Source organism: Ctenopharyngodon idella, chromosome 12 (genome assembly GCF_019924925.1).
Source record: "Ctenopharyngodon idella isolate HZGC_01 chromosome 12, HZGC01, whole genome shotgun sequence".
NCBI classification, from domain to species: domain Eukaryota; kingdom Metazoa; phylum Chordata; class Actinopteri; order Cypriniformes; family Xenocyprididae; genus Ctenopharyngodon; species Ctenopharyngodon idella.
In genome coordinates this window covers 3,475,256-3,488,409 of record NC_067231.1, presented here as the reverse complement: position 1 = coordinate 3,488,409, position 13,154 = coordinate 3,475,256, and the positions used below count along the sequence as shown (strand labels likewise).

At 37.7% G+C, this 13,154-nt stretch overlaps 1 protein-coding gene across 1 annotated transcript; it reads right to left on the bottom strand.

Annotated features, from left to right (window-relative positions):
• Positions 1-521: 521 nt before the first annotated feature.
• Positions 522-6,462, bottom strand: zgc:123217 (uncharacterized protein LOC641414 homolog). Its single transcript, XM_051914153.1, has 6 exons — positions 6,367-6,462; positions 6,078-6,098; positions 4,293-4,455; positions 3,888-4,162; positions 1,951-2,099; positions 522-1,442 (listed from the first exon to the last, which is right to left on the bottom strand). Exons 1-6 carry the CDS (start codon positions 6,416-6,418, stop codon positions 1,128-1,130), a joined length of 975 nt encoding a protein of 324 aa, XP_051770113.1. The 5' UTR covers positions 6,419-6,462; the 3' UTR covers positions 522-1,127.
• Between the last annotated feature and the right edge of the window lie 6,692 nt (positions 6,463-13,154).

Here is a 13,154-nt window from a genome sequence, read left to right as displayed (position 1 = left end):
AATTGAGATATTTTTGTTGAAATCCAATGGCTCAGTGAGGCCTACATAGGGAGCAATGACATTTCCTCTCTCAAGATCCATAAAGGTACTAAAAACATATTTAAATCAGTTCATGTGAGTACAGTGGTTCAATATTAACATTATAAAGTGACGAGAATATTTTTGGTGCGCCAAAAAAAACAAAATAACGACTTATTTAGTGATGGCCGATTTCAAAACACTGCTTCAGGAAGCTTCGGAGCATAATGAATCAGTATGTCGAATCAGCGGTTCGGAGCGCCAAAGTCACGTGATTTCAGCAGTTTGGCGGTTTGACACGCGATCCGAATCATGATTCGACACGCTGATTCATTATGCTCAGAAGCTTCCTGAAGCAGTGTTTTGAAATCGGCCATCACTAAATAAGTCGTTATTTTGTTTTTTTTGGCGCACCAAAAATATTCTCGTCGCTTTATAATATTAACATTGAACCACTGTACTCACATGAACTGATTTAAATATGTTTTTAGTACTTTATGGATCTTGAGAGAGGAAATGTCATTGCTCCCTATGTAGGCCTCACATGTGTGGACAAGTTCAAGACTGTGTTCCCATATTTTATTAGGAATTTCTACTGCAAGTTCCTCTTCCCAGGCAGATTTAAATTTCTACATAGAAGGACTACCACCTGTACTACCATCTCTATCACGTCTTTCCAAAAATGCATCCAGATACATATAGGTGTAGCAGTCACATGATTATGTATGTTAGACTTCACAAAGTGTAATTTGAAGGTACCTAAAGAAATGATTCTCACACAGCTGTTGAAATGAAGCAAAATTTCCATTCAAATATAAATTCCATATATTTTGTAATTTTCCAAATCTTAAATGCACTAATATTAAAGGGCAAAGGAGAGGTTAGCTGAGATAGAGAGCAAAAAACGACATTTGGATGAATTTAACATGTGTCTTTATACACAGATAAATTTGAACAGCTGTCAGAGGAGAAAGTTGGCTTTTGCATTACAGCATTTACTAGCAAAGGCTAGCTGCTCACGCTAAACAGAAGAAAAAAAAAAACACACACACACATTAATTTTCCCCTTAACCTGTTAGCTCAGAATTGCATGTGTGTGTGAGTCAGTTTTAAGTGACTATGAGTGTGAGGAAGTTTAAGATGTGTGTAGTGAAGAGAATGATAAAACTAGAGTAGAATGAGAAGTGAAGTGTGGCTGAGCTAGAGCATGTAAAGCTGCCATCAGTGCCATTGGATGAAAAGGTCACAAAGCCAATGGCGGCTCCTTCCACGTTGTCTGTGACCCAAGTGTTGAACTCAGAGACACGTGAAAACACCTCTGGGAACCCTTCTATGGCACAGCCCAGGTCCGTCCCAAAACTCGTGATCCCAGCCTGGACCCACACAGAACCCTGTTTGCACTGTAATGGACCTCCAGAATCTCCCTGCAGAGGGAAGCAGAGAGCAGACAGAGAATCAAGACAAGTGAACATGCAACAATAGGGTTGTTTAAAATCACCATGAAATCAAAATTGACAATTCTTATTTTTTTTTATGAAATATTACAGTATTTATTATAAATTACTTATCCGTGCACATCTTTTTTTTATTATTCATGTGCCTCATAATATTTAATCAAAATAATTTCCATCTCTGATGTTGTGTTTAATAGCATGAAGGCGGGACAACCTGTTACTCACATGAGATCGACTATTAGCAAAACACAAACATCTAATCATCCATTCAATTCCCCATGGACAAAATCAAGTCCCGCCCAACATTTTCAGTCCTTTCAGTCGGTTCATATATGTCACAATAGTGAAAGAAAAGACATCCCAGTCCTTGATTACCATATAAAAATATATGAATAGGCCTATATATAAAAAAAAAAAAGAGTGCCCAAAGAATATCCTTAAATTTAATGACAGAATTTTCCTTTTTTGTTTGACTCACCTGACAGGTTCCTTTGCCTGTTCTCCCAGCACAAATCATCTGTGGTGTGATTTTAATACCACCTACTGGCTTATACTGGCAGCTACATTCTGAGCTGCCCACAACTGGGATTTCCACCTCCTGAAGTGTCTGAGGAACCGGCAACGCCTCTTTCATACACAGAGAGAGTTTGTGTGTGAATGACATGTTTACCCTGCTGTAAAAAAGTGTAAACATATCCAGCCTAAGCAAGTTGGCTGGTCTTTCAGCCTTGTAAGCTAACTAACTAAAAACCAGCTGAACACCAGCCTGTCCAGGCTAGGAGACCAGTTTCACCAGCTTAAACCAGCTACATACAGCTTAAACCAGCCAAGACCAAAATACAGAAACACCATTAATGGAAGATTCATTCCACCATCACACTAACAGATTAATCTTTTGGCTGCTTATGTGACCACAACAGGGTGTGAGATCTTATTTAATTTTAAGTTAAAGCTCTAAAATTATTAACTGGAAATAAAAAAAAAACCACAATTTACTAAAACTAAGACAGAAATAAAAATAAATTAAAACTAAATAGCAATATTTAATGAAAAAAAAAAATGACAAAAGCACATAATAAAACTATGGAAAAAAAATTAAACTAAAATTAACATATCCCAATAATTAATATACACTATATTGCCAAAAGTATGTGGACACCCCTCCAAATCATTGAATTCAGGTGTTCCAATCACTTCCATGGCCACAGGTGTATAAAATCAAGCACCTAGGCATGCAGACTGCTTCTACAAACATTTGTGGAAGAATGGGTCGCTCTCAGGAGCTCAGTGAATTCAAGTGTAGTACCGTGATAGGATGCCACCTGTAAAATAAGTCCATTCATGAAATTTCCTCACTACTAAATATTCCACAGTCAACTGTTAGTGGTATCATAACAAAGTGGAAGCAATTGGGAACAACAGCAACTCAGCCACAAAGTGTTAAGCCACGTAAAATCACAGAGCGGGGTCAGTGCATGCTGAGGCACACAGTGCGCAGAAGTCGCCAACTTTCTGCAGAGTCAATAGCTACAGACCTCCAAACTTCGTGTAGCCTTCAGATTAGCTCAAGAACAGTGCGACAGTGCGTAGAGAGCTTCATGGAATGGGTTTCCATGGCCGAGCAGCTGCATCCAAGCGTCGGATGCAGTGGTGTAAAGCAGACCGCCACTGGACTCTAGAGGAGTGGAGACGTGTTCTCTGGAGTAACGAATCACGCTTCTCTACCTGGCAATCTGATGAACGAGTCTGGGTTTGGCGGTTGCCAGGAGAACAGTACTTGCCTGACTGCATTGTGCCAAATGTAAAGTTTGGTGGAGGGGGGATTATAGTGTGGGGTTGTTTTTCAGGGGTTGGGCTTGGTCCCTTAGTTCCAGTGAAAGGAACTCTTAATGCTTCAGCATACCAAAACATTTTGGACAATTTCATGCTCCTAACTTTGTGGGAACAGTTTGGGGATGGCCCCTTCCTGTTCCAACATGACTGCGCACCAGTGCACAAAGCAAGGTCCATAAAGACATGGATGAGCAAGTTTGGTGTGGACTTGACTGGCCTGCACAGAGTCCTGACCTCAACCCGATAGAACACCTTTGGGATGAATTAGATCGGAGACTGTGAGCCAGGCCTTCTCATCCAACATCACTGCCTGACCTCACAAATGTGCTTCTAGAAGAATGGTCAAAAATTCCCATAAACACACTCCTAAACCTTGTGAAAAGCCTTCCCAGAAGAGTTGAGGCTGTTATAGCTGCAAAGGGTGGGCCAACTCCATATTAAACCCTACGGATTAAGAATGGGATGTCATTAAAGTTCATGTGCACGTAAAGGCAGGCGTCCCAAAACTTTTGCCAATATAGTGTAACTATAATATAACTAAAATAACACTTTTAAAGTTATTGCTAGTTTTGGGACACTCACGGTTTTTGCCAATATTTCCCCAACCTGTAGCCCAGCAGGTTGTGGCGTTGTGAAAGACACTCTCTTTGGATGCCAGGCAGACTGGACGAATGTATTGAGTGAAGGTCACAGGTTGACTCAGTTTCATCAGGGAGATGTCATTATTGAGAAGGGTGTCGTTGTACTTTGGATGGACGATGATGGACTGAATACCAACTCTTATTTCATTTGCGTTGGCAACAGACGTGCTCTGGGTTTCTCTTCCCAAGTACAATGTCCAAAGGTTGACATTAGTACTATTGCAATGGAGAATTGGAAACAAACATTTGCTTTAAGCTAGAGAAAAGTAAATTGGCAAGCAGGTTTGTGAAGGGTTTAAAACTTAAGTTACGAAAGATTCAAAAATCATAAAGTGGCCCTTCTTACGAAACAATGCAGTGAGCAGCCGTTATCACCCATTGGCTGTGGATCAGGGTTCCCCCACAGATGTGTGCGCCATTGTAATGTACACTGACCTGCCAGGGCCATTTACCTGCAGGGGCATCTGTGCCGCCAACTATACGTGTATTTAGAGGAGCTACACCACAATCTGCAGACAATAAATTACAGATTACAAATTAGGGCTGCACGATTAATCGAAATAAAATGAAATTGTGATTTGACTTGGGTGATTGTCAAATCGCAAAAAACTGCTATTTAAATATATGTATAGATGTTTCAGAGTGAAGCCTGACAGCTCATTATCATCTCCCCGTACTTGTAATAAGAAGCTCTTATAAACAAAAGAGAAGGACTCCCTGTGGTTTTCCTTAAGACGGCCATAAATATTAGTATTGCAGTTTTACAGGTGTAATGTAAAATAAGATCAAATAAAAATAATATTTATTTATTTTTCAATGAAATGATTTAGTAGTAATATTTCTTAGTCTGTTTTTATTCACTAATTTTTATATTTTCATTTAGTACTAATTATAATAATAATAAATTATTAATTGAATTAATAATTAAATTAATTAGAAATTATCGGGGCCAATCACAAAAGAAGCATGATGAGTTACGAAAGCATAGCTGGGAGCTTCAAAGCAACTGCAATAATGAGTAATTAAAGGCAATTTTATTTTATTTTAGTCAAAATGGCTGAAAAATCACAAATACAATCACTTCTAATATGATTGCGTTGCTTATCACTTTTTGACAAATAGGTGGCGCTGTAACCAAATTGATGTTGTTTTGTCAGTGTGAGGAGGCAATGACATACAGAGTTTGGTGTTACTATGCCAAAGCGTTGCAGAATTACAGCCTCAGAATCGGCTTGGCACCATGCCATCAGTTTCGTTGATGAGTTACTTGAGAACAGTTTGGTCTATCAAAAAGCTTTTAATAACTTTTTGTCGACATGGTCTGTAGATGATCTGAGCCAATTTCTGTGAAAATCAGACCAACAGTGTAGGAGTTTGAATAAGTAGGTTTTCAAAGTAGTTCAAAATTGTGGCAGCAGTTCGACCAAATGTGGCATAAATGGTTTCATTAGTATGACTCGGATCTATCAAGACCAGTTTCATTAAAATAGGCTAAATTAACCAAAATCTACTAGCATTTTTGATGTTCCTTCAGGGCATGGCGCTGATGACACAGAGTTTCATAACAATACACTTATGCATTCATAGAATACAGAATTTCAAAATGGCAGACATGGGAAAATGGGGAATCATTCGACTCGGTATGCTGCACTGAATCAAAAGAGCCCAGTTTTCATTTTTTGGTTTATAGTTATAAGCAAAAATAACTATTTTACATATCTGTGCTGAAACGCTGCATGTATAGCCTCAGGTCATGCTTGTGATGACACGTAACAAGATTTGTCTCAGTACGCTAAAGCGCTGCAGAGATATAGCCCCGTGTTCATTTTGGTGTGTTCTTCATCAAATTCGTTTGTGCGTTATTTGAGAATGGTTTGATTTATCGAAAAGCTTTTAATAAGTTTACCATATAGGAGGAATTTGAAAAAGTAGGTTTTCAGAGCGGAAGCCATATTGGTACAGTATATAATCACAAAATTCTGACGAAATAGTGCAGCCCTACAAACAAGCAGAGCAAACATATATTTTTTTAAAATCACATTTTGAATCATAATCACAATTTTTATTCAGAAAATTGCAGCCCTATTACCACAATATAACTTGTGTATGATTCATTTTGTGCTGCTCTTACCATATGTCTGTGCATTTGAGCCTGCGGAGAAAAGAGAAAACAATTTCAAACTTTCAAAGAATTTTCCTAAATGACAGTTTAACAGAAAGGAAGAAAGACATGAAATGCTAATAATAACTTTTCAAATAAATGTATCTTCCTTTAAGGATGATTTGATATTCATGAAAAACAAAATAGTGATTAAGAAAATGTTCTGTAGTGAATCTCATTGAAATTAACATTTAACATTAATTAACATTAACATTTGACTCGGCAAACACATACCGTATATACTCATGATCAAACTTACCCTCCATACTCATCATGGCTAAGAAGCTGAGCAAGATCACTGACAACTCCATGGCTGAAATGAAATGTTGTGAAAGAATGGTGTCTTACCTCTTTCATTCTCTTTAGATCCCCTGTTTGACATGTCTTTCTGGCAATAAAGATAGACAAACTTTTCATAAAAAAACAGGTTTGACTCGTTTCATTCTTTCCTGTAAATGAAAGTATGCACAATGACGGTGAAGCTCATAATAGCTAAAGCACAACCTATATCCATTATCTTTAAATACACACAATTAATACTTACATGGTTTGCACAACTTGACAAAATTAAAGTTTGATTTCAAATTAGTTGATGATATTCTATTTAATATATTTAGTTTTTTCTTTACACAAGAGCATCTTTACTGACATTGCTGCCACCTTGGTAACCAAGTGGATTAACTTTATTTATTTATTTATCCATTATAAAGCAGTATCAAAACTTTATTATTAAAAACTACATCTTTAATAATAATAACAGCAGATGAAGAAATAAATAAATCACTATAGAAAAGGCTTCATATCAAAATCCTCATTCAGGCCTGATGGTGACAAAATATTTAAGGTATAAATCCAAAAACATTCCCTTTGTAACAATTTCTTCTCATAATCACCTCCTCTTAAGGGTTTTTTTTTTTTATCTTCTCTATACCTATGTATCGCAAAGCACTGACATTATGACCAACTTGTCTAAAATGAGACGCTATGCATATCTCCGATCCTGATATTGCTACAGTGTTCGCTAATGTGTGCACAATGTACTAATTTGTTCCCTCGATTTACTAAAAAAAAAAAATTTTTTAAATTGTTTTTTAAACATCAAAATAATCTTTGTGACTTGCTTGTAAAATCTGAATTTCCTTCACGTGCAGTAAAACAAGGCATTCCGATTCTTCCCCCAGGTTATTATGGTGTGGTAATTGCACCCAGTGTGCTCCTCTAACAGACAGAGAGAGTTTGTGTGTGATTGAAATGTTTTCCTGCTCCAAAAAAGGTCAGATTTGGCTCTCTATGAACACCACCTGAAAGAGAAATAAACAGACCTGAGGAATTAACAACAATAATATAATAACCCAGATTACATGAGCAGAGGTGCGGTACTGAGCCACAGGTGCAGTCAAATATTGGAGGAGTAGGGGATGGAGGCGGGTATGACGAGTGCAGTGTGGCGATCAAGCAGCTCTGAATGCTGGAAGGTGTATTTGAAAGACGCGGTCTAATCTGAAAAGTATCCCTATTGGATGGCATGGATCAGCTGACGCGAGCTTGACTAACATGTCTTGCTAGAACTGTTCTATTCTGTCAGACCACTATCATTAAAGATTTATTAATGATAACAAAGAATGTTAGCAATAAAACAATTTTAACCATAGCAATTCAGGTTCATGGAGATGGGCATGAGGGCGAAGTTTCAAGAAACGAGCCATGGAATTAAAAGGACATAAAAGAGTGTTAGTGTGAGCTATGACCACAGAAACACCTTTATGTTCTCGATCACTTTTTGACTGCTTTAGAAACATGGTGAAGGACTCCATCAAATGAAATGTCAGAGACAGTGAGATTGCATGCAGGGTCAAATTTAAAATTACAAGTAGTGAATTCCCCCACCCAAAGAAGGCCGTAAAAAGCAGAAAGAAAAACAGCCTCCAACAATGCGTCCACATAATGATTAAAACACCCTTGTCTTAATTTTTGCACCATTTTTTTGAACTAGAGAAAACGTGAGAGGAAGACGTTTATCTTTGCCTTTTAGAGATTCCTTTTTGATGCCATCTAGAACAAGACGCACTGAGGGATTTCCCAATAGACTGCTGACTGAGGAGTCTAGACATCTTAGATGAAACCGAATTCCTTAAATTTGGCTTTTAATAGATGATGATTGCAGCTTTTGAGAAATGTGAATTTTTTGAATTCCTGAAATTTGAATCGAGACAATCAGCAATTTTGTTGTCCGGTATGTGGGTGGCGCGGAGTGTGAAATTGAGAGTGATGCTAGTCCTCATGAGACGTCTCAGAAACCTATTAATAAAGGGGATTGAAGAGCGCCCTTTAATGATGATATACACAGTAGATTCGTTATCACAGTAGACCATAATATTTTTCTTTGACCATTGCTTACCCCATAGCAAGCAGGCGATGATTACTGGATATAATTCTAGCAAAGCTGTTGATGAAATATTATGAGGTAAATTGAGAAATTCAGAGGGCCAAACATTTGCGAACCATTCGTTATTGAAAAAACCATCGTATCCGACAGAAGGCGCGGTGTACGTATAGAATTTGAGATCAACAGAAGTTTCGATGTAAATGCCGTTCCACTGATCACAAAGAATGGACCAGAAGCGTAGTTCGGAGTGGCATCTGGCATCTAATTTAATGAGATCATATAGTTTATTGGTTGTTTTGGCAAGATTGAGAAGCCTTGATATAAATGAGCAACCTTGAGGAATAATTTGCATGGTGAAATTGAGATGGCCTAAAAGAGAAAGCAAGTCCCGTTTTGAAATGTAAATACGTCCTGTGAATTCTTTAATTACTGCTCGAATTCTTTCGAGTTTCTCAGAAGGCAAGGAAGCTTGCATAAGATCTGAATTAAGAGTAATACTGAGAAATTCGATAACATTATACGGCCCAAGAGTTTTCTCTTTGGAGAGAGGGATACCTAATTTGGTAAAGGTTTCTTATAATGTATTGATGCAATGATCTGGTTTGGAATTAGGATAGTTGATGACTAGAAAATCATCTACGCTGTAAACCCGAATAAGTTGGGATAACTCAAAAAATTTGAGGTAAACAGTTACATCAAATTTTTTAAGTTATGATGTTCTCAATTTAAAGTAAGCAGAACTATCAAGTTTTGAGTTTGTAGTACTCATGCATGTTAATTGTTCCTAACTTGAAGTACTGAGTTAGCTAACTCATACATTTTGATAGCAATTAACATAAAATATTTAGTTAATTAACTTTATTTTGAGTTCTTGCAAATCAAATGAGTTATTTACTTCACTGTAAAGCCTAAGAAAATACAAAAAATGCCAACTTGCTAATTTGCTAACATGTTAACAATAGCATGGTATAGCTCTTACTGAATGAGTACAGCAACTTAAAACATGTAACTTACCTGCACTCATACCAAATAGTAATAGAAATCCTAGTCCAGTTTCAGTTCAGTTAAGTTTGTCTAAATTTAAAGAAATTAGTTCATACAACTCAAAACAATGAAATAGTTCAGTTTACTTGAAATATGTCAGTGCTGTGAACTCAAAAGAAAAAGAAAGTTCTTAATACTCATAGCAGTTAATTTAACCTGAACTAACTTGTTCAATTTGTTTGTCCTACTCAAAACAATTAAGGATTTTGAGCATTAGGGATTACAGTGTACAAGATGAAGCACGAAAGGCAATTTGTGATTATTTAGTAGTATCCAACATAGAGCCTCTGATAATGTGTCGAAAATACGAGGGCTGATACGACAGCCAAAAGTTGGTTTGACTGAGAAGTACATTCTATTTTTTATTTTTCAAAGCTCAAGCTCTGCGAGGGCAGATGGATTTCAAATGACTGTCCCCACAATAGCTGCAAGCATGAATAGATTTGCAATTAGAAAATTTACATACATTTTCATTGAAGTTATAGCATATAGTTTTAGTCCTTATTTTCGTTATGTTCATCTGATGGCAATGAAGATGACTGGGCAACTCTTGAACACAGTGAAGCAGTATGGGTAAAAGACCCTCATAAAGAGCAAGACAGGGCTCAATGACCCGTAAAATGCCTGCTAATCAAGGCTAGATTAATGACAGACCAGTCAATCCTTTGATTAAATCTTTGAATGTACAGGATTTTTACTAAATTGATATCGTTACCTGCAAGGATTTGAGCTTGCATATGAGGAGAGATGGCAAAGGCAGGAGGGAAGAAAGACGGTCCAGTAGAAGGAGCATTAATAGCAGTTGTCAGAGACCTGTGTGGCGTGATATTGAAGTCGGTTGCAGAATTAGATGGGAAAGCTGTGACTACATCGATAGAAGGGCCTGGCATATTGATTGTCGTGGAGTTTGAAGAAGGCTGATGAAGTTCCAAAGCTTGAATCTGAACATCCATGTTGGCGATAGAGAGCTGAATGTTTTAAAGTGCTGACAGTACTGGATCTTCTTCTTTGGATTGAGATGGTTTTTGAGCAATTCTCTTCTTAGCTGGAGGTGTGCGGTTTGGACAAGTGTTTTTCCTTTTGGAAGTTTGTTTTCTGGGACCCAGATGAGGAGGAGCGGAAGACAGCTGATTTGGGTCCTCTACATTGGCAAGAAAAAACTGGAAAAGTTCATTGTGAGTGACTCCGACGGGAGCTTGAATGTTAAGGCTGTACAAGGTTGTGATGATTCTCTCAGATGGCCATTCGGAGATGTTTGGCGAGGGTCCTTTGCTGGCAAGACGTGAGCTTCGTCTCACGAGCAGAGGACTTTGTTCTAGCCCAGAAGCCTCATCCGGAGACGCCAGGGGCTGATCATCGGATGAACCCGAAGCTGACATGGTGAGTGTGAGCGAAGGTAATAAGGGGAAGAGAAATAATAATCGAACTGACATTGCAAAGTTAGATGTAGCCTAAATCCATTAATAAAGTAGCGAGCATAGCATATGACGAGCGCAGTGCGGCGATCAAGCAGCTCTGAATGGCTGGAAGGTGTATTTGAAAGACAACGTCTAATCTGAAAAGTACCCCTATTATATGGCATGGATCAGCTGACGTGAGCTTGACTGACGTGTCCTGCCAGAACTGACGCTATACGCTTTTTTTCTGTCAGACCACTATTGTCAAAGATTTATTAATGATAACAAAGAATGTTAGCAATAAAACAATTTAAATGATAGCAATAAGCAATAGCAATAGCGATAGCAATTTAAGGTTGGTGGTATGAAACTGCTCTGGGCAAAACTCCTCGCTCATTCAAGCAGCCATGCCTGGACAGAGCAGGGAGCGCAGTATACATTTCCCCCAAAACAAACCATCCCCCAACCATATTAAATGATAAAGGTAAATGAGCAGCCTTAAGCATGTGCGATTATTACGGACAGCTGTGAATTGCGCATAGCATCCTAAGCGAGCCAGCCGGAGGTGGTATGATTCTTGCAACAAGCATGTTGCTGAGCGCATAGCAACAAGCGTGTTGCCAATTGAGTATCGTGCACCTTGGCAGCAAGCATGCTGGCATGGATCAGCTGAGTGTCAGCTGACGCGAGCTTGACTGACTTGTCTTACCAGAACTGATGCTATACGTTTGATGTGTGATTTTTGGCATATATCTGAATTTGAAAAACAGTTAAGTACTGTGGTGAAGAGCAGCTTTTTCCAACTAGGGCAAATAGCCAAATTAAAATCTGTGCTCTCATTTAAGGTTTTGGATAAAGTTATCCATGCCTTCATCTCTTTCAGACTTGACTATTGCAATGCAATTTACATGGGTCTCATTCACATCATTGTATCGCATGCAGTTGGTTAAGAACATTGCCGCAAGGCTGCTGACTGGCAGGATTAGTGTCCTAGTGTCTCTTCATTGGTTACCAGTGCAGAATAGGATTCATTTTAAGATTTTACTATTTGTTTATAAAGCGTAAAATGGTGTAGCCCCATCATATATGTTCGAACTTCTCAGCTACCAACAATCTTCTCGGTCTCTCAGATTCTCTGATAAACTTTTCCTGCATATACCTCGCTCTCGCTTGAAGTATAAGGCCTTGAATCCTTCCCTTCCTGTTTTTAAATCACGGCTGAAGACTTATCTGTGTTCCTTGGCATTTGGATAAACTGTATTTTGTGTTTGTTTGTATTGGTTATTTGTCCCTCTCATTTTTATTCTCCTACCCCTTATCTACTTTATTTGCATATGTACAGCACTTTGTAATACACTAGCTGTTTTTAAATATGCTTTATAAATAAACTGACCTTGACCTTGACCAGACTCTATCCAAATCTGAAGGAGGAATGATGACATGACATGTCATGACCTTGTAGTCATGCCTGTTACTTCAGAGTTATGAAACACTCAATTGTTATTAAACCACTCACTTATTAAAGAAACATACACTGTACAAAATGATTCTTCAAAGTTGTAAATAAAACCAAGATTATTGGAGTATGTTTTACAAGAAAATAGCCTGCAGTTACAGTCTTTCTACTTATTAATTTCACATTTAACTTAATGTGGTACTTGCCCTTTCTTTGTAATTATGTGCGCAGTTTACTAGCAATTTCTGTGTGAAAATTGTTTCAAAGTAGGCCTAAATCCTATACCTTTTTTTTTTTTTAAGTGTACAAAGGCTGATCTGGTTAGCTGTTATCCCCTACTGGTAGATGCTTTGACTACATCATTTAGGTAAAATGCATCTTTATCCATTGACGGCCAATCAAAACCAGCCATGTATTCTGGTAAATAAAAAAAAAATAAAAAAATTATAAACATGACATCTTTGCAATGGATAAATAGATGCAAGGTAAAAAAGTAATAAATAAATAAAATAAAAATTCTGAATTCTGATAAATAAAAATAAGAATTCTGAGCAAGTCAATAAGAAATTTAGACATCTTTTAATGTCCTTCTTTTAATTCAATGTTAATTAAAATGTGAAAGCCTAACTGTGGCCCCTTTATTCCTTTCTGAGGGGCCCTGTGTTCCTTATTTTCTCTCTCTCTCTTTCATTCCATCTGTCACTGTAAATCTTCTTCTTACTCTTTTTCTTTGCAACATCTCTTTCACAACCATCCATCCTCAC

Excerpts from the sequence above, each read along its gene's own strand:
- zgc:123217 (XM_051914153.1), bottom strand. The coding sequence starts at position 6,418 with ATGGAGTTGTCAGTGATCTTGCTCAGCTTCTTAGCCATGATGAGTATG. Across the intron at positions 6,099-6,366 it reads AGCCATGATGAGTATGGAGG|GCTCAAATGCACAGACATAT; the intron begins GTAAGTTTGATC and ends TTTTCTCCGCAG. Across the intron at positions 4,163-4,292 it reads GCTGCTCACTGCATTGTTTC|TACTAATGTCAACCTTTGGA; the intron begins GTAAGAAGGGCC and ends CCATTGCAATAG.